This window comes from Staurois parvus, unplaced genomic scaffold (assembly GCF_062004578.1).
Source record: "Staurois parvus isolate SC_StPar_1 unplaced genomic scaffold, SC_StPar_1.0 ptg000686l, whole genome shotgun sequence".
NCBI classification, from domain to species: Eukaryota; Metazoa; Chordata; class Amphibia; order Anura; family Ranidae; genus Staurois; species Staurois parvus.
This window is the reverse complement of record NW_028318482.1, coordinates 1167418-1193242: the sequence shown is the minus strand read 5'-3', so window position 1 is coordinate 1193242 and position 25825 is coordinate 1167418. Positions and strand designations below refer to the sequence as shown.

The 25825-nt window shown below is 49.1% G+C and overlaps 2 protein-coding genes across 2 annotated transcripts in view; one reads left to right on the top strand and one right to left on the bottom strand.

The window, feature by feature from the left end:
* Positions 1-20273, bottom strand: LOC149447433 (uncharacterized). Its single transcript, XM_089652554.1, has 5 exons — positions 20064-20273; positions 7518-7651; positions 5689-6532; positions 2492-2665; positions 1-1087 (listed from the first exon to the last, which is right to left on the bottom strand). The coding sequence occupies exons 1-5, from the start codon at positions 20117-20119 to the stop codon at positions 922-924; spliced, it is 1374 nt and encodes a 457-aa protein (XP_089508680.1). The 5' UTR covers positions 20120-20273; the 3' UTR covers positions 1-921.
* A 61-nt stretch (positions 20274-20334) lies between these two features.
* The window catches only part of LOC149447432 (ATPase family AAA domain-containing protein 3-A), a 118722-nt gene continuing 113231 nt past the window's right edge, over positions 20335-25825 (top strand). The window contains exon 1 of the mRNA XM_089652553.1: positions 20335-20593. Coding sequence (XP_089508679.1) covers positions 20410-20593 — 184 coding nt within the window. The 5' untranslated portion in view covers positions 20335-20409. The remainder of the gene's footprint in view (positions 20594-25825) is intronic.

The following is a 25825-nucleotide window of genomic DNA, read 5'->3' as shown; positions in this document are numbered from 1 at the left end:
TAGTTTTAAATTAATTAGTTTATTTTTAGTACATTAATATATTAGGACACTCACAAATCATATTAATAATATAATGTAAGTAAAGTGATAAAGCACATAAATTATACATGAAATAAGGGGGCCTGTGTTCATTGATTTAGGTTGTAGAAACATTTGATGCAGCTTTCTGCATCCTGGAAATGGTCACAATTAATTACAGTTATGGTATCCTTAAACATAATTGTCACGTACAGATCTTGGGACCTATTCTTGAAAGAAAAATTATAGCATTACCAACATAAGCATTCAGATTTCAAGTAAAAAAAAAAAGTCTGAATGCTTTCACTTCCATTCATTTGGATGGTGTAGAAGCTGTTCATCCAAAGTGACATGGCTATGAATAAACTACAGCTAAACCACCCAAGAAATACATCTGTCACAGGATGAAACCTAGAGGCCTAGGGGATAGGTCTTCACATGGAAATGGCTATTTGTTGGAAGGATACACCCACTCCAGGGTCAAGTAAGAATGGATCGGGGATAGGTCTTCTTTCCTGCAACAATAGCAGCAACGTATCTAGAAATAGCTGTGCTCCAGAGTACCTGCAGTAGAAGGTATCTTTTCTGAGATCCTCTTTAAACCATTAGCAGCTTGAGAAAACATTCTATGTAAGTCAGTGATTTGTAGTAGACCAATACCATGGATTGCTGCAATCAGACACACGGTTTACACTCAACAACCCTGAGATCATCTTTACACACACCAATCTCAACTCTCTGCCCTTGAATCTACACACCAGACATGATCAGATACTGTGCTACAGTCCTTGAAACCTGTATTTAGCACTTCAATCTCTTTTTAAATATTTGTGCAATTTCTTTTTGACTATCCACCAACATTCCCCATTGTTACAGTAAGGAGAAACTATTTTGTTTGACCATTTACACAGGCTCTAAGTGTGTGATCTTTAGGTGCTCTTGAAAATCTCTTGAGGCAGCAGAAAGATCTTCTCGGTAATTGTAGATTGACTGGTAATCCTTGCTGCTCTTCAGCAATTCATTGTTCTTGCGAGCTTCATAATGGAACTGTGAGCCTTTCATCTCATACCTGCAGGACAGATGGAAATTATGTAATTTTTGCTCAAAATATTTTAGCATCTTTTATACGATTTTCATTGTTGATGTTGTAAGCCTCAACTTCCAAAGCAAAAACAGGCTTCCTGTTTGTACAGTGAAGATTTCAGGGCCCATTTACACTTCCAATTTGCAGTAGCACATGTTACATGCATTGCCATTTGTTCTGAATGGCACCCCAAACCACTAATGCAAAGCGCCCCCATAGCAACACACGGCAATGCACATTAGTGTGCTGCTAAAAATGGTGCATGTCCAATTTATGGCACATTAGGGTGCATTGGTGGTCCATTTCTTTTTTTTTTTTTTTCAATTAATGTGAACATTACATTTAAAAATTAGTTCCTGAGTTTGCACATCTCTTGTGGACATTATGAAGGGGTTACAGTCTCTTGGCTGGATTTTGTACTCCCCTAATTTTATGCAGAATGTATCCAGAGGAGCTGTAACACGTATAGGTAGGTGGAAACACTCAAAACTACCAGGTAGACAGGTACAGATTGTTCCAAAATGATTTACAGAAAGTTCCAGTCATTTTATTTAAAGTGGAAGTGTGACAGAAGTTCCAGTAATAGCCTCCATCATCTCTAGCAGTTTGCACTGGTGCCCCACAAATACCTGCAATATTTATTATAACTTACCAGATGTCCGTGCCATCTTGGATGCATGCTGCATCTCTGTTGCTGGAATCATAGACTTGCCCACGATTTGCATAGAAAGAAATTTAAATGGATGCGTACACCATTTCAGAAACTCTCCTATCTATTATGCGATATGACTGGGAGCCTAGGTTCCAAAATCTCACAGGACTAATGTCTGGCGGTGTATCTAAATACATCATACTGGTATTGCAAACTCCACATTCCAGCAGAGAATGTGAACTCTGGAAGCATTATGTACTACAGTGCAACATGCACAATTGTATTGTGCCCACTTCCTACTGTGTTATTCTGGCTGGCTTGCAGGCAGAGGGGTCCCATGCGACAAGAAGGGCAGCACGCCCACAAACACTACGGAGGGCTCACATAGGGCAAAACTGTATGACTTTTACTGAGCTTGTACCCACAAAGACCAGAGCACAAAGCTGTTACAAATAAACAAGTTAGTCCTTCCACCAGCTACACCATGCTTGTCTTTTAGATGTTTTTTATCTCTTGCTGTGCCACTTGAATGCTGGCCATCTCACTGGCAGATCTTCAGATAGCAGATTCCCAGACATCCAGCTTGACTTACATCAGTGTATCCCCCCACCTCAGATAGGAGATAAGGGTAGGCACAACACTATATTTCTTATCGAGGCTTACCCTGCCTCAAAACAAAAATGTTTATTTAAACCTTTTAAGTGGCGAACCGCCCAAAGACATGTAAAGAATCTCACCATTTAGGCTTTGGTCCTCGGGTACGCTCCAATTCCTGCTGTCTTTTGAGCTCCAACAGTAATTCCTCCTCCACACGAAGACGTTCCAGTCGTAATCGGGTCAGCTCTTGCTGATAGGGAGATGCTTCTACTACAGAAATCCCCACATCTCTTCCAGCCAATGTCTTCAAGAACCTATCCAAAATATTGTGTCTTGTGCTTAACAGCTCTTAAAAAAATTACAATACAAAGACTGTGTCTATTAGCACAAATGATCCCAGAAGATCCCAATTTAGATACATTTTCAAATATATCATTCTTACAAGCCAATGTACAAGACCAAAACAATAAAAAAATGAACCAATTTCCCCATCCACACATTCAAGGTGGATGGGGAAATCCTCCCCACTGTCTCATGGGACTCACCCGCCGTCAGAATACACTGATTAGTGCTGCAGCTCACTGGCTGTAATGCTGATTGAGCAAAAATAAGTCCGTTCATGAAAATTCAATCAATAGATTAATGAGAACAGCCATACACGGATCAAAATTTGGCCAGATCTTATTGAACCAGACAAATCTCGATCCATGGATGCTTAGCCTTAGACATGCAGTCACAAAGCAATTTGGGCCAGTATTACATGTGCTTGCAGATAATCAAGAGTGTCTGAGTCTATGCTGCCTTCTAATCCCTCACACCACCAGCCCAGGCTTATAATAATAATAGTTTATAGGAGGATTATTTGAATCTTTTTGAGACCTGAAAATAGGTACAAGCTAAGCTCAAAAAGACGTCAGCAACAAATTAATAATTGGCATAAAATAAGCATCCAGTTACATATAAAAAAAAAATCAGGGACGTCAGCACAAAGTGCAGCCTCAGCCAGAGTAAGTGTATAGCCGGCAATGGCCAGCAATTGCAGAGTCTGTAGGTCTCAGATAGAGGGTAGGGAAGCTGTGGGGGAGAGGAACAGCAAACTGCTACAGAGCTGTCAATGGGGAGAGAAGGAAAATGGCAACTCGTTTCCAGACATTAAGCCCCTTTCTCAAGTCTTGGAACTTGTACTACAAAGTTCCACAAATCACTATATTTGAGACAGAACACAACACTTTTGGTTTAGGTTTTAAAATTTTCTCATCCAATTATAATCTAATTATGTAGGCTTTGCTTATTCCTGTAAACAGTCTGTGAGTAGGTTTCTCATTTTATTTGTCTGCAGCAATCTTAACTTGCCAATTGTCTGTCAGTGGTCTCCAAACTGGGGCCTGCAGGCAACATGTAGCCCTTTGTTATCTTTATCTGGCTCTTGCAGCACTATTGTTTAGACCAGGGGTCCTCAAACTATGGCCCGCAGGCCACATGCAGCCCGCCGAGCACATTCATCCGGCCCGCCAGCAGGAGACACTAAGTACAGGGGTGGGCAAGGGGCTGCTGTCTCTTACCTGGCTCCGGTCCCAGTCCCACGACGATCCAGTCCAGAATGTGCTGCTCCTTCACTCCGGCCACTCCCTCACTCGATGTCCGCGCTGCCGCTCGGCTCTGCCTCCTCACTGGCGATTGGGCGCCAGTACTGTAGCTCAGGAAAGGCACACAGGCGGCCAATCACCGGCGAGGAGGCGGAGCCGAGCACCCCCGCGAAAATCAAGGGAGGGAGAGGCCGGAATGAAGGAAGGAGGACAGCTGACCGCCTGGTAAGTGTTCCGTGCAGATGGTACTGCTGCAACCAGGTATGCTGGCTGCAGCAGCACCATGCTGGAACAGGGGTCGGCTAGTTAAGTGTCATTGCTGTCAGTGGGAGGAATAGTGCCCCATCATTGGTGTCACTGATAATAATGATGGGGAATTATTCCTCCCACTGACACCAATGATGGGGCACTATTCCTCCCCCCCACTGACACCAACGATGGGGCACTATTCCACCCCCCCCCCACTGGCACCAATGACGTACTATTCCTCCCACTGACACCAATGATGGGACAGTATTCCTCCCACTGACACCAATGATGGGACACTATTCCTCACACTGACACCAATGATGGGGCACTATTCCTCCCAATGACACCAATGATGGGGCACAATTCCTCCCACTGACACCAATGATGAGGCACTATTCCTCCCACTGACACTAATGATGGGGCACGATTCTTCCCACTGACACCAATGATGGGACACTATTTCTCCCACTGATACCAATGATGGGGCACTATTCCTCCCACTGACACCAATGATGGGGCACTATTCCTCCCACTGACACCAATGATGGGACACTATTCCTCCCACTGACACCAATGATGGGGCACTATTCCTCCCACTGACACCAATGATGGGGCACTATTCCTCCCACTGACACCAATGATGGGACACTATTTCGCTCCATAAGACACACTTGGGGGGAAATGTCTGTGCGTCTTATAGAGCGGCTGGCCCAGTATTCCCACCGCCATTGTATGTCCGCAGTCTCTAAACAAATGCGGACACAGTACAGGAGATGACCATAGTTTTTTTTTTTAAAACTATAGTCCGGCCCTCCAACGGTCTGAGGGACAGTGAACTGGCCCCGTTTAAAAAGTTTGAGGACCCCTGGCTTAGACTGACAACAATAATGGGGCACTATTCCTCCCACTAATACCAATGATGGGGAATTGTTTGCTTCCACTGATGGCAGGGCATTTTCTACTCCCACTGACCACAGTTAAACCCTTATAAAGTCTGTACTTTTTTTTTTTTTTTTATTAAAGGTTGGAGCCCCGGGTCTTTGTAATAAATTCATTCTGTGTATGCTATATTGCAGAGACCTTGTTTTATTATTTCATTTGAATATATAGAACATAGGTGCATGACTTTGTTGGCATTGATGCTGTTACTTTATGCCCATTTCAATACTAATAAAATCTTTCTGAATAAAAAATTCAAACACATTGATGCTCAGATGTTGTTCATGGGCTGGGATCCAGTTACAGGGAATAGCCATGGCAGGTGCCTGTAATAAGCTGGAGACAGGCAATGCATATTATGCTCTATGGCTGGGCCCTATGCAAGCACAAAGTTTTTTTATTTTCTGTTACTATTCAAAAAAAAAAAAAAATAAATCTGCATGTGATTAATACCAAAACTTGAGATATAATCCTAACAGACAGTACAATAGGGAACTGGACTGTTTATATGATACAAATAACATATTTACAAAAGCTACTGAATTTTATTTCAAGCATTTTACCTTTCACTGATCTCTTCTGCACTGGGTGCTGCTATGACAGGTGATGGAATGCTATAAGGACTCCAGGAGTAGCTAAGACTTTTGGTCTTCCTTGGAGGAGTAAAGGACCTTGCTGCCAAAGACCCTGGTCTGTAAAATCGTAAGCGAGATTGCCTGTTGGAAGATGATGTCTTAATGTTGGATTTTATTCTTGGTGGTGCCTGGCCACACGCATTTGCTTTAGCAGAGTTTGGCCTCCAGATAGGTTTTGGGGATTGAGAGCGTGATCTAAGATACCTAGCTTTCTTGGAAGCAGGCGAAAAGGAGTGTGAACGATCAAGTGACTGTGATCTTCCTCGAACTATTGAGACTCTGGTTCTCTCGGGGGATCGAGAACGCACAGGAAATTTTGGAGGTAAAAGAGACTTAACACCAACTACATGAGGAGCACCAAGCTTCACTGGAACAGGTTCTCCATAAGCAATGTTTGATGGTGATACAGAAGAAGATTCCATTTCAGAAAACAGGCTGCCTACAGTGCCAACTGGGTGGCTTAGAGAGGATTTGGAAAATGTTGGAAATCCTGAACTGTGTACTGAAGAAAAACTTTCATGAGGTTTTACAAGGTGATTTGTCTTCAAAAACCATTCAGAGCTTGAAGTCAAGTCTTGACCTCGATCAGTAGAGTCCCCAAAAGATGGACTGCTAAAATGCTTTGGCCATTCTGGTATGTGTGTATAGTCGGACTTGGTTTCCAAATTTAGACTTGAGGCCAGGCTATCTACCTGAACCTTTAATTTCCTCAGATTGTCCTCAAGGTCATCAATGCTAATGTTCTCTTTGGCGTACGGAGACAACGTGTTGCCTACAGTTAATAAAAACCTGTTAGAATATGGCAGTCTGAGGCAGTTGAAAAACATACGCTGACAAAACTAATTAATTTCATTCTAGGATACATAATATTATATATCGGTTTATATATTTTTTCCTGTCTGTGAGATCCAAACAAAAATGTTTTATTTTATTTTTCTTTGTATTTAGTCAAATAAATATAACATATTGCATATAAATGTACATATGCACTCTGCAGGTGGAGCTTTAGGTTTCCTTTTGTGTTCTAAATTCCTCCTTATCTCCTGCTGTAAACAAAATCTGTTGTTTACAGAGCTCAACAGCTCAAATTGAAGTGTTTACAAACAAAAAAGTAAATTATATATAACCAACACCCCCCCCCCCCAGGACATCTTTATCTGAGATTTTAGTGAGACAGGCAGCCTAAATGCTGCTAGCCCATAAGGGGTTATTTACTAAAACCTGATGGTTCAAAATCTTGTGCATTTCTACATAGAGACCAATCAGCTTGCAGATTTTATTAACAAAGCCTAATTGAACAAGCTGAAGTTAAAAGCTGTTTGTTTTCTATGCAGACCTGCATTAGATTTTGCACCCTCTGGGTTTAGTAAATCTCCCCACCCCCATAGTGTTTTAGGAATGATTTATAATGTATTACATTCTTATTTGACAAAAAATGATATATAAAGTAGTAAAATAAATAACAGATATAAAACATCAGTTTAAATACTTTTTTTTTTTAAAAGATTATAAATAACATAACATTGACCCAAAACCATTATAGCATTTTCCTGTAAATTCTATAAGTAAGACTGTGTTAACCAACATCAAGAATAATGAATCTTTTATTTTTACATTTGTACTGAAAAAAAAGTGTCCATTGCTAGGTTGCTATGAGCTACTAAACAGTTCTTCCTTTAAATGTATTAATAAATAAAGCAGTGCTGGATAAACTGCACAAAGCTTTCTATGGACTAACGCAAAAAGATGATACTTGCCGTTGGTTTCATTTGGTATAGGTTGTCGGCCATGGTTAGAGTGCACTCTGCGGTTGATGACAGACCCTTGATAGCTAAGATTATGGCTGCTTGTTGTCTTCTGTGTGTTAGTCAGGAACTCATATGGCTTCTCACTAAAAAGAAACAAGGGAGGTATTGATCATTCAGGCTTAGCGGTTAGCACTTCATGCAGGACTAGGGACTCTAGTTCGAATTCTTGTCAGGACACTACATGCATGGAGTTTTCATGTTCTCCCTGTGCCTGCTTGGGTTTCCTTCCATATTGCAAAGACATGCTGGTAGGTTAATTGGCTCATCTCTAACTTGACCCTAATATGTGTATATATGCATGTGAGATAGACCCTAGACTGTAAGCTACATGAGGGAAGGGACTGATGTGAATGTACAATATGTAAAGCACTGGGGTAAATTATTGGTGCTGTATTAACAACTGTAATAGATATAAAAACAAATATCCAGATGAAAAAAAGGTGCCAAGGGAGCTGTACAGTTTCTTAGGCTCCTGTCTAAGTGACAATTATTGATATAAAATACTGCTTTCACCTCTTTTTTTCATCCTTTTGTTACATTTCAATGCCGTGGATCTCCCCCAGCTTCTTTCAACCACTTCCTGCTTACATGCACTCAATCCAACAACGTCAGCTGTACATCATTGCTCCAGACTGGCTTCCTGATACTGACAGAGGACTATGCCTGTAACACAGTGTGTCAGTGTGGCCACCTGACATCACCCACAGGGTCACATGTGATAGGGTGACAACACTGATGCACAATTAGGAAACCATTGTCATCTAATAGGAAAAACCTGAACAAGAACCTTTATGGCCATTAGGTATTGGGATGAAATCCTTGGACCCATTGTCACACCCTATGCTGGTGCAGTGGGTCCTGGGTTCCTCCTGGTGCATGACAATGCCCAGCCTCATGTGGCGAGAGTATGCAGGCAGTTCCTGGAGGATGAAGGAATTGATACCATTGAATGGCCCCCATGCTCGTCTAACCTAAATCCAATAGAACACCTCTGGGATATCATGTTTCAGTCCATCCGACACCACCAGGTTGCATCTCAGACTGTTCAGGAGCTCAGTGATGCCCTGGTCCAGATCTGGGAAGAAATCCCCCAGGACACCATCTGTCGTCTCATTAGGAGCATGTCCCGACGTTGTCAGGCATACATACAAGCACGTGGGGGCCAAACTACTGAGTACCATTTTGAGTTGCTGCAATGAAATTTCAGCAAAATGGACTAGCCTGCTGCATCATTATTGCACTTTGATTTTCGGGGTGTCTTTGAATTCAGTTCTCTGTAGGTTGATCATTTTCATTTCCACCAAACGATGGGGCATCCTTAAGTTCCTAACACATTACCCAGTCCATATCAGTATAGATATCCAGCATGATATTTTTCCCCATTGAGATCTGATGTGTTTTCAAAGTGGTCCTTTAATTTTTTTTGAGCAGTATATATATATATATATATATATATATATATATTTATTCCCTGGCCATGCAGGATCTCCTGCATGGTAGGGGTTGGGGAAAGACCTGGCAACCTACCCTGTAAAAATAATTGCTAAGAGTATTCATGGAAAAAGTCGCTTACGAGTGACAGTCCATGCAATCGCCAAGGGTCTGATACGACTAGATAGATAGATAGATAGATAGATAGATAGATAGATAGACACACACATATATATTTGTGCGTGTGTTTCTAGTAAAAGTGATTATTTTTACATGCAGGAGATAAATGTCATTGGCCTGGGTGGCAAGTAGTTAATAAAAGATGAATAAAACTTTTAAAAAGGGCACCAACATGTTAAAGCTTACGATAATAAGAGATTATAGTGATTGAACAAAGCAGGGTAACCCATTCAACCAGTTGGATATTTTTTTTAATATTCATTGAATTCAAATGAAGTACCTGAGTATTAAAGGCAAATACTGACAAAATGAAGAAAAAATACAGAAACAATATTTATGAATCTTAGAATGCCTGCCCTCTAATATCTCAGACCGCAGATTACAAAATCCTACATTATATTCATCTGTCAAAACAGTCCTCCCGATAATTGAAGTCTCTTCTACGGCCATTGAGAACGTGTGGGCCTAATGGAGCAGTTTCCATGACAGCGAGCTGCCCTACAGTGAAAATCCCCTTTCCAGAGCAGACATTGTTCCTGTCATTATGGGAATAGCAGTGGGGAACCGAACTGAAATAGGACATCTACCTGCATCTTAGGGTCCTTGTGCTTCTCATTCTTAGTGAAAATGAATGATTTGCTCCTTTGCTAGACCTGATAGGACTATGGTTTGCGATGAACAATACTGAATTTGGTGTGTCATTTCAGCTGGTAATGTAACATAACCCCAGTATAGTGTAGTCTTCCTAAAATTGCCTGTGCACCCCTTTGGACATGCTTTGCCGTTTGAAGAGCACTCTTTGGTGGAATGCTTTTCAGAGGGTGTTTCGCAGGTGATAAGGAGAGGCATTATGTTGCCCCCTCACCATTTTGTTTTACCCCCCTGCCAAAACTACTTGCATTGCACACAGCTGCGACACAGCCCTATTCATTAGAATGGGTAGTGACAGATGGCCGGTACTGCTCGCCAAATGTGACAGCGGGAATCATTTTTTCCACACTGCAATGCAGGATATGTCTGTCCTTACAATGTTGTGGTGTGGTAAAAACATGGCTTAACCATGTTTTCACCACCCCTCAACTGCACAAATGCAAGTGTAAACTAAGCCTTCTCATTTACTTACAGGTGCCTGGATTTATGTGTGTGTCTATAAACATCTCACTGGCCACTAATAGGTACACCTGTTCAATTACTTGGTAACATAAAATGCTAATCAGCCAATCACGTGGCAGCAACGCAATGCATTTAAGCATCTAGGTGTGGTGAAGACTACTTGCTGTAGTTCTAACTGAGCATCAGAATGGGGAAGAAAGGGGATTTAAGTGACTTTGAACATGGCATGGTTGTTGGTGCCAGACGGGCTGGTGTGAGTATTTCAAAAACTGCTGCTGTACTGGGATTTTCACGCACAACCATCTCTAGGGTTTACAGAGAATGGTCTGAAAATGAGAAAATATCCAGTGAGTGGCAGTTGTGTGGATGAAAATGCCTTGTTGATGTCAGAGGTCAAAGAAGAATGGGAATGGGCAGACTGGTCTGAGATGAGAGAAAGGCAACAGTAACTCAAATAACCACTTGTTACAACCAAGGTATGCAGAATACCATCTCTGAACACACAACACTTAGAACCTTGAAGCAGATGAACTACAGCAGCAGAAGACCACAGCGGGTAGCAAGGTGTACCTGATAAAGTGACTGGTGAGTTATGTCCTACATGCACACTGTCATGTTTCACATGACTGTCATATGCCTTTAAGTGTTATTTGTATTTTGTCTCTGCTCCTCCCTTTCCTCTGGTTTAGTTCTTGCTGTATAGATAGCCCACCCCTTTTCCCAGTAAGGCATTTCAGCTTCTAGCCTCATGTCATGAAGCAGATCACATTATGATCTTTTGACCTATCTGATGTTCATTGTTGTAAGATTCTCTCAGTTTATGGAATAAACTTCACAAGATCTACAATATGTGTTCTGGATTGAGTCACAGCCTGTGTTATTCAACTAAGATTGGAGTTATCGCTATCTCATCAGAACTGTAAGTTACAGAGATCACACTTTCAATGTTTGGATTGGAGAGACAGAACGAAAACACACACACACCTAATCAGATCATTTTATTTAAACCTTTTCAAGTTTAAATAAAATGATCTGATCAGACCCCTTTAATTTTAATCTATTTATTATTTATTTTACTTTCCATGTATTGAGAACAATATGGCCAAAAGTAGGTATACAGTACTGACTGGGTATTATTTAGTCTCCCGGGTTCAACATTCCTAGAACCTGCCCTCAACATTGCGGCTCTATTTAGTCTATTAGGTGTTCCAAATATCCTTCATCAATGTTACAACACACCTGGATCTTGTCCCCGACACTGTTCACACTATTGCTACCTGAAAGTCGCATGACTTGCAGTGCAACTTTGCCAGGCGACTTGAGTAGTTGGAGCAACTTTGAAGCAACTTTCAGGGAACGCCTGGGTAATCTTCCTGTGATGTCGGATCCAAATCACATCAGTATAGATGGGGATCCAACTTGGAGATGACTTCTATTAAAGTCTATGGGCACAAGTCAGATAGAAGTCGCCTTGAAGTAATACAGGAACCTTTTCTAAAGTCGGAGTGACTTCATTAGTGCTAGTTACGACAGCTCTGATTGACTAACATGGGATTTCACATGTCATGCGACTTGGGGTCTCACAAGTCGGATTCCAAGTCGTGGTAGTGTGAACCGAGCCTAAGGGATCAGTTACACACGGAGCTATAATACTGTCCCTCTGAAAAGACGTCTGATGTAGATCACTTTTCAGAAGGCGTTTGGGGTGAGGAAGCTGCAAAAGACATTTTTAAATTCTGTAAAAAAAATGGATTCCATTTTGTATGCTTTGCCTATGTATTGCACACTGCTCTCATTGTGCCCCCCGACACTAATAATGTTATCATTACAGGTTTGCATTGTTACAAATTCTGATTAGAAATTATCCTGCCTATGTAACACCCCTTGTTACCATAAAAGTACAATTGGAATATTAATGTGATACCTACGTAATCATGTGTATAAAAAACTTTCCATTGCATCGAATAAACAGAACAGTGATTGGAAAGATGCTGAGTGTATCTTTTTGTGTCCGTTCCCTACTGTAGTAGGTGTCACTTTGGAATTACTAATCAATACGAGGAGAGGAATTGCACATCGATAAATTTCCAGAACAAAGCAATGGGTAGCCTCCCTACTCTCAAAATGCTGACCCATAGCGCCACAGCCTTGTGCATTACACAGGGTTGTGGCGCAGCCCCATTTCCATAAATGGGTCCCGACCAGGGTGGACTGACAACTCATGGGGCCCCGGGCAATAGGGGATCATGGGGCCCCTGTGTCCTTGCCCAAACTCAAAAAAGCCTATGAAAAAGGTACCAGGGGCATCTCATGGGGCTGCCTATTGACCCCGGGCCCTCGGGCAGTGCCCGAGTCTCCAAATGGTCAGTCCGCCCCTGGTCCCGACTAAGGGTTGTGCCACCTGCCAAAAGTGGCATGCTGTTTAATTTGTGCAATGGCATGTGTACAGTCCTGAGAGGCCTACCTACCAAGTTTAGGTGGGTGGTTGGGGTGCAGTAAAACCACAATGCAACCACCTGCTTTTACCACCCCCGGTGTGAACAATTCCTAACACACAGATTCCGGGTAGCATCAAGGTCTAAAAATGCTTGTAAGGTGAACTCCTTCAATTCATAAACTGTGTGGGGCTTCCTGAAAAAAAGAAACTATGCCAAAAAAGAAGTCCCTAGGTGTCAGGTGGGGTAAATGTGGCGGTCAGTTGATGCTGCTACGTCACCCAATCCAACACTGTGGAAAGGTGTTGTGAAGGGAACTGTATCGACAAAGCAAAATGAGGATAAATTGTAAACGTATTGTGTATCTACTTTTGGCCCACCCTGTGTTTTTATATATATATATATATATATATATATATATATATACACACACGGGCGGACTGTCAACTCATGAGGCCCCGGGCAATAGGGAATCATGGGGTCCCTGTGTCAAAGCACACCTTAAAAAGTCTATAGAAAAAGGTGACAAGGGTATTTCATGGGGCCCCATACTGACCCCAGGCCCTCAGGCAGTGCCCGAGTGCTCGAATGGTCAGTCCGCCCCTGTGTGTGTGTGTATATATATATATATATATATATATATATATGGCCATGCAGTACAATCACTGCTCAGCTGTGCAAGCAGCCATGATAGTTGCAGCTGCCTGAATACAATGGAGATTCCTGCATCCAGGTTGTTAGCACATATGGAGGTACTGTGTGAATTTCTCTCTGTCTTTCATTAGCTGACTGTCCGTAAATTCAAGTCATCTATATATCCATCATTCCTGACAAAGTAATAGGTTCTACTGATGGCCTACCTCCTCTCTAGCTTATACTTATGTTCTTTATGTTCCACCTCCAGCCCTGTTCCCCTGCTAGAGACCTGTGTAAGCTCCATTTCAGAGCTTACACAGGGCAAAGCCCTCCACATGTCCCAGTGCCCATAGAACAATTCATGGACCAGGCAACTTGCACTCCAGTGCTAAGCACTACATCACAGGAGGAATCACAGATCTTCACATACTCCTTCTTACCCCCAATCATAGGGCTCAGGCTAGCAAACAGGGAAGCAGGGGGTTCAGAGCAGTGGGTGGGCTGTCAGGTGAAGCTGTTCATTTGTCCTTGAAATATATAAATACAAAGCAAAGTTTAGAAGTAAAATAGGAACTGTCTGAGATTTCCCCTCACTTTCTCTCCCAGAGTGACACCAGGAATTAGAAGAACAGGAGTCACCATGAGAGGAAGATTTAGAAATTAATAAAACTATGCATGGACTCCAAAGCCGACCATACATGGGTCGAATTCCAAAAATCTTTTCTAACAATTTTCTTCGAATTTCGCACCATTAGTGGGTCACAGAAACGGTCGATTTTCATGTGACCATTGAATCTGAGTGATCGGCATGTTGGAAATTTTTTGAAAAACCAACAAATTTCGAATCAGTGATGGGAGAATCGTGCAAGAAATATAAAGCTGTGATCTGGATGGAAAAGAAAATTCTTGGCCACGAAAAATATTTTCTGTAGCAATATGAGGAGAAATTGAAGGCTTGGTTGGTTGAATTTCGAAAACAACGGTGGCACCATCAGAGTACAAAAGAGCACATGAAATTGCCGATTTTCTAAAGACAATTTGTTCAGAATTCGACTCATGTATGGCCTGCATTAGGCTCAGCACAGTGGTTAAAATCTGAGTATAAATTCTCCTTTAGATCGATCAACAACTGAGCCTACCCGATCGGATACCAATTAAATGTTAATGTTAAGATTGTTTAGCTGGGTTTTCACATTACATAGTTTCAGAACCTCTAAAGAAGGAATCCCCAACCCCCGGGCCGCAGACTGGTACCGGTCCGAGGCCTGTTAGAAACTGGGCTGCAGTGCTGCACTGCAGGAGGTGAGCGGCGGATGAGCAGAGAGGCTTGATGTTGATTTACAGCCGCTTGCTGACACAGAGCAGGGCGGGGCAGATGATGGCGGGAGCAGTGATTGGTCTTGGGGATAACTGTTGTTGCAGTGTTGCTCCGCCTATTACAGGGAGCGCCATGTCTGCGCACGTGACTGAGCGCCACACAGCCCCGCCTCTTCTGGTACGAGCTGCTACAGTGCCTGTCATCAATCTCCACCCCCACCCAGCGGCTTCCTCCCCTGGTGATTGTGGGACACCGGCTGAAGAAGATAGAGGCGGTCTGAGATCATAGAGATGAACAAGGAATCTACTGCTCAGCTCTATAGTGGCTGTGTGAGCTCTGGGACAGGGTATCGGCAATAATGGGGGCACTGCCATGGCCCCTACTCAGGTATTGTGTGTGCCCAGATCAGCTCCAATGTCGGTCCACACCGGTATGCCAGGCTCGTCTTGTCACCATTGCTGTATAGGCAGCTTTCCAGTATTCGGGGAGCTACCACAACATACAATATCCAAAATGTAATCAGAAAAATACTTGTGTTACCGGCTGGAATATACTTGGAGTCCCCCATTCTTGTAGGGCAGGAGTGCTCTGACTTCACTGGCTGCATGCTTGGTTCAGAAATTAAGTGCATATCAGATTATTATACAGGATTTATATAGCGCCAACGGTTTGCTCAGTGCTTTACATTATAGATGTTTACATCTGGAGAAAAAGAAATTTAATCTCCAAACACGGAAAGGTTTCTTCACAGTGAGAGCTGTGAAAATGTGGAATAGACTCCCTCAAGAGTTGGTTCTGGCCAGCTCAGTGAATTGCTTCAAAAAAGGCCTGGGTTCTTTCCTAGATACACAGAATATAACTGGATACTAACATTTATAGGTAAAGTTGATCCAGGGAATATCTGATTGCCTCTCAAGAGATCAGGAAGGAATTTTTTTCTCTGCAGGAGCAAATTGGATCATGCTTTGCTGGGGTTTTTTGCCTTCCTCTGGACCAACTGTGGGTGTAGGGTTATAACTTTTTTTTGTTTCTATGGTTGAACTGGATGGACTTTTGTCTTTTTTCAGCCAGACTAACTATGTAACTATGAATCATCCTGATACAGAACGCCTTCTGAAATTGCCAGAGGTGAGGACCTCTGCTCTAAACTGTTTAATCGCATTGTAATGACATAAAAAATGGATGTACAGGCATGTCATAAAATCCAAAATGTCTCTGACCAACAGAACAGGAATATCTGTGCAACCATCAGTGTCATAGAAGCACTGCCTCAAACAAACAAACCTTTTACTGAGGATCCTCCACTACGCCGAAACGCCGTCTTTTTGTTTTCTAGTGTTTACAGAGGATTTCCCAGTCCAGAGAGAGCTAGGAGGTTGTGGATCCTTCTCCATAATCAGTTACTTTTTCCTGGACAACACTGATTGCAACAATTGTATCCTTTGTACACTGGAGAGCAGACAGTATTTGTTTGATTTAGCCCCGGTTCACATTTGTGCTGCAGGAAATGCAGCGAATTCTGACAGTTTCCCGCACCGCATTGAAATCGTACTCTTTCCATGCCACCTGCCACAGGTGTCAATGTTAAACTAATGACACCCCAAAACAGGTGCGATTACAAGAAATGGACCGCATGAGTATAAATACCTATGCAATCCGATTCCGGTGCGGCAAAAAAAAAAAAAAAGAAAGATGCCTGCACCTTTGTTGTGAGGGTGCAGTGCGAATCAAGCCCATACAAAATGAATGGGCTGGGCTCAAATCCCACTGCAAAGAATCACGTCATTTGAACAGGAGTGTGGTGCGATTTCCTGCACCGCCATAGTGTGAACACAGGCTTCATCAGATCATAATGGCCAACTCTACCCCTCCCCTTTATCCAGAAAAATTCTGTCATCAGCTTTATACCAGCCTAGACACACACAGAAATAATTCTAGGTGTCGGGACTGGGAGATCAATGACTCTCCATATTAGAAGCTATCCCAAGTCGTTATATTTAAGGAGCTAAATAGATTTGTCACTAGGAACTACGAAGGGCGTAAGTAACCCGTAGACAGGAGATAACAATTGCAGGATCTGTGTGTTTAAAGTCAGGTAGATTCCCTCTGGATAACAGCTTTCAGGGGTATCGAGAGGGGGAAATCGATAGGAAAGACTAGAACATTTTTCCCTGTCACTACAGTTTTGCCCCAAGCTGAGTGTCACTGATGGCCCCCACCCTGTCACAGCGCTTCTCTTTTCTGGAAATGTAATCACTGCCTATGCTGGCCCAGCTCCTTCATCTGTCCCCTCACCTTCCCACATAATATTTAATGTAGCAGGCAGGGGAGGAGTGAAGGGGAATGCTATGGGTGTCACTTGGGTGACAGTTCTGTATGTACTGGGGCTGCTGACATCTCATCCAAGATGGCGGCACAAAGCAGCAGTGTCAGGATGACTTGGATGTCTACATAATGAAGGCTTTTACAGGTAAATAACATGCATAAAATACACTGAATGCAGACATAGTCTTATGGGAAGATTGTTGTTGAAATAAACAGTCTGGTGGCAGGATCTCCTTAAATTGACATTATGGTGGAATAGGTGGTAAAGCCTGGGATCTCCAGCACAGGGGGCCATGCCAGGGATCACATCCAAGATGGCAGTGCCAAGCAGCAGTCCCAGGGCTTTTAGATGTCTACACAAGAGAGGCCAATAAACCAATATAAAGTATGATACATGGAAGTTCCTCCAGGACCGATCAAAGGTTGTGCGGCTCTGACACGAAGCTGGGGAAGCTCGATACAAACTGTAGTAAAGAACAAAAAAAAACAGAGCGCACAAACCTTGCGCATTACCTCAGTAAGCAGTTAGTAGATTTATTGATATAGGAAATATACTCACAAGAGTAGCAATATAAAAGGCATATAAAATCCCCAAAATGAGTCCCTGCATTGGGAGACACATGGAAATTCCATCAGGAGGGGAGACTCTCAGGATGAAGCTGACACGTTTCAAAGGGGGGGTTCCTTGATCAGCTCTGATAAAGGGACCCCCCCCCCCTCGAATGGTGTCAGCTCCATCCTGAGAGTCTCCCCTCCTGATGGAATTTCCACGTGTCTAGCAATCCAGGGACTCGTTTTGGGGATTTTATATGCCTTTTATATTGCTACTCTTGTGAGTATATTTCCTATATCAATAAATCTACTAACTGCTTACTGAGGTAATGCGCAAGGTTGGTGCGCTCTGTTTTTTGTGTTCTTTACTACACTATGTATAGCTGCTCCAGAATCTGCCTGCTTCAGTTTTGATAAATTTGCCACATTGAAAACACATCTTATGGGACAATTGTTGAAATGAATGGTCTGGGGACATGGCCTCTTTAAAGAGGAATCGGCAGTGCTTTGAAGATCTGCTGCCCTGAAGGTGTTCATATTGTGCCTGCACATCAATGGCCACCATTAGACAGGTTCTCTTTAACTCTTCACAAGAAACCTTCAGTGAAGTGTCTGTTTACCTGGCAGGAATATGGATTCAATGAGCAATTTGTTTACCTCTCTCCATACACAATGCACACATCAAATGTCAACAGCCTGAGTAGGAGGGTGATGGAAGAGAGGTACAGGAATATATGAGGAAACTTAGCAATGGGGGGGGTTAAACATGGCTCAGAACTTACTGATGTCACCATTTTTGGTTTCTGATCTGGAAGGAGTCGTGCAGATTGCAGTCATATGTCTGAGCTCACTCCGCGTGTGTGACTCACAAGCCATCTGGAAATTCTAACAGCCAGGCAACCAGTATTTTCTGAAGGTTTGCAAAGTCAGCCTCCAAATTTTCTCTATGAGGATTAAAGCTGAGACCTCCTGGGATGTTGGAGGATATTACTGGTGTCATATGGGTTATGGTGTAGGGGGTGTCAGAGTCTATGAGCAGGGGGACCATGGAAGGTGGTGGGATGTGTGACCACATTCTATGACTGTGACTCCTCTCTCAGTGACAGGTACTACTAGCACAGCCATTGGATTCAGGCAGCCTTCAGATAAGAGAACCACAAGTCCCAGCATGTCAGCCAACCAGAGATCAAATGTCCCAGCCAGTCAGGCACTACAAAACCTAGTATACTAGCTGGCCAAGCACCACAAGTCCCAGACAATCAGGGACTACAAGCCCCATAATGCCAGCCTGGTACCATGAGTCCCAGCCAGTCAGAGATCACAAGTCCCAGCCAATCAGGGATCACAAGTCCCAGCCAATCAGGGATCACATGTCCCAGCCAATCAGGGATCACATGTCCCAGCCAATCATCTGTCACATGTCCCAGCCAATCAGGGGTCACATGTCCCAGCCAGTCAGGGGTCACATGTCCCAGCCAATCAGGGGTCACATGTTCCAGCCAATCAGGGGTCACATGTTCCAGCCAATCAGGGGTCACATGTCCCAGCCAATCAGGGGTCACATGTCCCAGCCAATCAGGGGTCACATGTCCCAGCCAATCAGGGGTCACATGTCCCAGCCAATCAGGGATCACATGTCCCAGCCAATCAGGGATCACATGTCCCAGCCAATCAGGGATCACAAGTCCCAGCCAATCAGGGATCACAAGTCCCAGCCAATCAGGGATCACATGTCCCAGCCAATCAGGGATCACAAGTCCCAGCCAATCAGGGATCACATGTCCCAGCCAGTCAGGGATCACATGTCCCAGCCAGTCAGGGATCACATGTCCCAGCTAGTCAGGGATCACATGTCCCAGCTAATCAGGGATCACATGTCCCAGCCAATCAGAGATCACAAGTCCCAGCCAATCAGGGATCACAAGTCCCAGCCAATCAGGGATCACATGTCCCAGCCAATCAGGGATCACATGTCCCAGCCAATCAGGGATCACATGTCCCAGCCAGTCAGGGATCACATGTCCCAGCTAGTCAGGGATCACATGTCCCAGCCAATCAGAGATCACATGTCCCTGCCAGTCAGGGATCACATGTCCCAGCCAATCAGGGATCACAAGCCCCAGAATGCTAGTAGGCCAAGGATCCCAAGTCCCAGTCAAACAGGGACTACACGCCCAAGCATGCCAGCCATCCAGGGACCATAAGCCCAGACAGTCAGGAACTACAAGTCCCAGCAGCTCAGCCAGCCAAGGACATGTCCCACCCACAGGGACCACAATTCCAGCAGGCCAGAATGAAGTCTCAGTCAGTGAGGAACCACAAGTCCCATCATTCAGCACACCCCCAGTCCTCCTCCTATGTAGCAGACATGCAGAGCCTTGTCTCCAGGTCTCAGGTGTCTGTGCTGTGATGACAATGAATGAAGAAGCAGATTGGACACCCCCGGTGCACGAGCTGTACACCCCCAATCAGCCTCCCATCCCCCGCCTCCCCCGGGCTCTGTACCTGAGCGCCGCTTTCCTCCCGTGCAGCACGAACACTCCCTCCGCGCTCCCGGCCATGGTGTCTTCTCTTCCCTCTCCTCTGTTGCTAGGGGAAGGTTCAAACAAGGCGTTGCTAAGCGGAAGTCAAAAGAACATTCGCTTCTCACTAGTACTGTCCTTGACGGGCCACCGTCAACAGGAAACAGAGAGCCGGTCAGCTGTGGGCCAATCGAGTTCTGCAGGCGGCCGTGACGTCGCTGGCTGAGGGTTCCCTCGTAATGTGACCTTGTCAGGCGGGGAGTGCGCATGCGCGGAGCAGCACGTGTGTCTGAGGAGAGAGTGGTGACCGGGGCTCAGTCTTCTCTGCCATGTCCTGGTTATTCGGCTACAACAAAGGGCAGCAGGGGCCCCCACTGGTGCCTGGCCTACCGGTGCCTCCGCCCGGAGGAGATGGGGATGGTGACAAGAACAAGCCCAAGGACAAATGGAGCAACTTTGACCCCACTGGCCTGGAGAGGGCGGCCAAGGCTGCCAGAGAGTTGGACCAGTCACGTGAGTGACCTCCATTCCCCTCCACATACACCCAGGACCCCCACTACACCTTGCTCTGTAATAAAGGGTCACCCCACTCGTGAGTTGTCACTGGAGGCAAGCTGGCTGTCATTTAGTGACCTTTGTATCTTGGGTGCTGGATTGGCATGCTCCCCAACTCCTCTGTCTCGTGCCGGAAGATCCCTGGCATGGATCTGCCCCCCCCTGCCGGAAGATCCCTGGCATGGATCTGCCCCCCCGTGCCGGAAGATCCCTAGCATGGATCTGCCCCCCCCCCCGTGCCGGAAGATCCCTAGCATGGATCTGCCCCCCCCCCCGTGCCGGAAGATCCCTAGCATGGATCTGCCCCCCCCCCCGTGCCGGAAGATCCCTGGCATGGATCTGCCCCCCCGTGCCGGAAGATCCCTGGCATGGATCTGCCCTCCCCCACGCCGGAAGATCCCTGGCATGGATCTGCCCCCCCCCGTGCCAGAAGATCCCTGGCATGGATCTTCCCCCCCCCCCCCCCCGTGCCGGAAGATCCCTGGCATGGATCTTCCCCCCCCCCCCTGTGCCGGAAAATCCCTGGCATGGATCTTCCCCCCCCCCCCCCCCGTGCCGGAAGATCCCTGGCATGGATCTTCCCCCCCCCCCCGTGCCGGAAGATCCCTGGCATGGATCTTCCCCCCCCCCGTGCCGGAAGATCCCTGGCATGGATCTGCCCCCTCCCCCCCCCCCCCCGTGCCGGAAGATCCCTGGCATGGATCTTCCCCCCCCCCCCCCCGTGCCGGAAGATCCCTGGCATGGATCTTCCCCCCCCCCCGTGCCGGAAGATCCCTGGCATGGATCTTCCCCCCCCCCCGTGCCGGAAGATCCCTGGCATGGATCTTCCCCCCCCCCCGTGCCGGAAGATCCCTGGCATGGATCTGCCCCCTCCCCCCCCCGTGCCGGAAGATCCCTGGCATGGATCTGCCCCCTCCCCCCCCGTGCCGGAAGATCCCTGGCATGGATCTGCCCCCTCCCCCCCCGTGCCGGAAGATCCCTGGCATGGATCTGCCCCCTCCCCCCCCGTGCCGGAAGATCCCTGACATGGATCTGCCCTCCCGTGCCGGAAGATCCCTGGCATGGATCTGCCCTCCCGTGCCGGAAGATCCCTGGCATGAATCTGCCCCCCCCGTGCCGGAAGATCCCTGGCATGGATCTGGCCCCCCCCCCGTGCCGGAAGATCCCTGGCATGGATCTGGCCCCCCCCCCCGTGCCGGAAGATCCCTGGCATGGATCTGCCCCCCCCCGTGCCGGAAGATCCCTGGCATGGATCTGCCCCCCCCCACGCCGGAAGATCCCTGGCATGGATCTGCCCCCCCCACGCCGGAAGATCCCTGGCATGGATCTGCCCCCCCAGTGCCGGAAGATCCCTGGCATGGATCTGCCCCCCCCCGTGCCGGAAGATCCCTGGCATGGATCTGCCCCCCCCCCCCGTGCCGGAAGATCCCTGGCATGGATCTGCCCCCCCCCCCCGTGCCGGAAGATCCCTGGCATGGATCTGCCCCCCCCCCCGTGCCGGAAGATCCCTGGCATGGATCTGCCCCCCCCCCGTGCTGGAAGATCCCTGGCATGAATCTGCCCCCCCGTGCCGGAAGATCCCTGGCACGGATCTGCCCCCCCCCGTGCTGGAAGATCCCTGGCATGGATCTGCTCCCCCCCCCCCGTGCTGGAAGATCCCTGGCATGGATCTGCCCCCCCCCGTGCCGGAAGATCCCTGGCATGGATCTGCCCCCCCCCCCCGTGCCGGAAGATCCCTGGCATGGATCTGCCCCCCCCCCCCCCCGTGCCGGAAGATCCCTGGCATGGATCTGCCCCCCCCCCCCCCGTGCCGGAAGATCCCTGGCATGGATCTGCCCCCCCCCCCGTGCCGGAAGATCCCTGGCATGGATCTGCCCCCCCCCCCCCCGCCCGTGCTGGAAGATCCCTGGCATGGATCTGCCCCCTCCCCCCCCCCCCCCCGTGCCGGAAGATCCCTGGCATGGATCTGCCCCCCCCCCCCCCCGTGCCGGAAGATCCCTGGCATGGATCTGCCCCCCCCCCGTGCCGGAAGATCCCTGGCATGGATCTGCCCCCTCCCCCCCCCCCCGTGCCGGAAGATCCCTGGCATGGATCTGCCCCCCCGTGCCGGAAGATCCCTGGCATGGATCTGCCCCCTCCCCCCCGTGCCGGAAGATCCCTGGCATGGATCTGCCCCCTCCCCCCCCGTGCCGGAAGATCCCTGGCATGGATCTGCCCCCTCCCCCCCCGTGCCGGAAGATCCCTGGCATGGATCTGCCCCCTCCCCCCCCCGTGCCGGAAGATCCCTGGCATGGATCTGCCCCCTCCCCCCCGTGCCGGAAGATCCCTGGCATGGATCTGCCCCCTCCCCCCCGTGCCGGAAGATCCCTGGCATGGATCTGCCCCCTCCCCCCCGTGCCGGAAGATCCCTGGCATGGATCTGCCCCCTCCCCCCCCCGTGCCGGAAGATCCCTGGCATGGATCTGCCCCCCCCCCGTGCCGGAAGATCCCTGGCATGGATCTGCCCTCCCGTGCCGGAAGATCCCTGGCATGGATCTGCCCCCCCCCCCCGTGCCGGAAGATCCCTGGCATGGATCTGCCCCCCCCCCCCGTGCCGGAAGATTCCTGGCATGGATCTGCCCCCCCCCACGCCGGAAGATCCCTGGCATGGATCTGCCCCCCCCGTGCCGGAAGATCCCTGGCATGGATCTGCCCTCCCGTGCCGGAAGATCCCTGGCATGGATCTGCCCCCCCCCCCGTGCCGGAAGATCCCTGGCATGGATCTGCCCCCCCCGTGCTGGAAGATCCCTGGCATGAATCTGCCCCCTCGTGCCAGAAGATCCCTGGCATGGATCTGCCCCCCCCCCGTGCCGGAAGATCCCTGGCATGGATCTGCCCTCCCGTGCCGGAAGATCCCTGGCATGGATCTGCCCCCCCCCCCGTGCCGGAAGATCCCTGGCATGGATCTGCCCCCCCCCCCCCGTGCCGGAAGATCCCTGGCATGGATCTGCCCCCCCCCCCCGTGCCGGAAGATCCCTGGCATGGATCTGCCCCCCCCCCCCGTGCCGGAAGATCCCTGGCATGGATCTACCCCCCCGTGCCGGAAGATCCCTGGCATGGATCTGGCCCCCCCCCCGTGCCGGAAGATCCCTGGCATGGATCTGCCCCCCCCCCCCGTGCCGGAAGATCCCTGGCATGGATCTTTCCCCCCCCCCCCGTGCCGGAAGATCCCTAACATGGATCTGCCCCCTCCCCCCCGTGCCAGAAGATCCCTGGCATGAATCTGCCCCCCCGTGCCGGTAGATCCCTGGCATGGATCTGCCCTCCCGTGCCGGTAGATCCCTGGCATGGATCTGCCCTCCCGTGCCGGTAGATCCCTGGCATGGATCTGCCCTCCCGTGCCGGTAGATCCCTGGCATGGATCTGCCCTCCCGTGCCGGAAGATCCCTGGCATGGATCTTCCCCCCCCCCCCGTGCCGGAAGATCCCTGGCATGGATCTGCCCCCCCCCCGTGCCGGAAGATCCCTGGCATGGATCTGCCCCCCCCCCCGTGCCGGAAGATCCCTGGCATGGATCTGCCCCCCCCCCCGTGCCGGAAGATCCCTGGCATGGATCTGCCCCCCCCCCCGTGCCGGAAGATCCCTGGCATGGATCTGCTCCCCCCCCCCCCGTGCCGGAAGATCCCTGGCATGGATCTGCTCCCCCCCCCCGTGCCGGAAGATCCCTGGCATGGATCTGCCCCCCCCCCGTGCCGGAAGATCCCTGGCATGGTTCTGCCCCCCCCCCCGTGCCGGAAGATCCCTGGCATGGATCTGCCCCCCCCCCCCCCCGTGCCGGAAGATCCCTGGCATGGTTCTGCCCCCCCCCACGCCGGAAGATCCCTGGCATGGATCTGCCCCCCCCGTGCCGGAAGATCCCTGGCATGGATCTGCCCCCCCCCCGTGCCGGAAGATCCCTGGCATGGATCTGCCCCCCCCCCCGTGCCGGAAGATCCCTGGCATGGATCTGCCCCCCCCGTGCCGGAAGATCCCTGGCATGGATCTTCCCCCCCCCCCGTGCCGGAAGATCCCTGGCATGGATCTTCCCCCCCCCCGTGCCGGAAGATCCCTGGCATGGATCTTCCCCCCCCCCCGTGCCGGAAGATCCCTGGCATGGATCTGCCCCCCCCCCGTGCCGGAAGATCCCTGGCATGGATCTGCCCCCCCCCCGTGCCGGAAGATCCCTGGCATGGATCTGCCCCCCCCCGTGCCGGAAGATCCCTGGCATGGATCTGCCCCCCCCCCCCGTGCCGGAAGATCCCTGGCATGGATCTGCCCCCCCCCCCCCGTGCCGGAAGATCCCTGGCATGGATCTGCCCCCCCTCCGTGCCGGAAGATCCCTGGCATGGATCTGCCCCCCCGTGCCGGAAGATCCCTGGCATGGATCTGCCCCCCCGTGCCGGAAGATCCCTGGCATGGATCTGCCAATACCCCCCCCCACACCACCTGGGCCAAAAGATCCCTGGTATGGATCTGCCTCCCCCGTGCCGGAAGATCCTTGGCATGGATCTGCCTCCCCCACGCCGGAAGATCCCTGGCATGGATCTGCCCCCCCCCCCCCCCCGTGCAGGAAGTTCCCTGGCATGGATCTGCCCCCCCCCCGTGCCGGAAGTTCCCTGGCATGGATCTGCCCCCCCCCCCCGTGCCGGAAGTTCCCTGGCATGGATCTGCCCCCCCCCCCGTGCCGGAAGTTCCCTGGCATGGATCTGCCCCCCCCCCCCGTGCCGGAAGATCCCTGGCATGGATCTGCCCCCCTCCCCCCCCCCCCCCCCCCCCCGTGCCGGAAGATCCCTGGCATGGATCTGCCCCCCTCCCCCCCCCCCCCCCGTGCCGGAAGATCCCTGGCATGGATTCCTCCCATGGTTACGGGATCTCTATCATGCACAACACCCCATGCCCGGAGATCCATAGCACTGCCCCCCCGCCTGGAGATCCCTGGCATGGATTTCCCCCATGCCACAAGATCCCTGGCATGCCCAACACCCGCTCTCACCCCCCTCCGTGCCTGGAGATCCCTGGCATGGACCCCCCCCCCATGCCAGAAGATCCCTGGTGTGGCCCCCCCTGTGCCGGAAGATCCCTGGCATGGATTCCCCCCATGCCACGAGATCCCTGGCATGCACAACACCCCACCCCCATGCCACTAGATCCTGAGCATGGGTCCCCGTGCCAG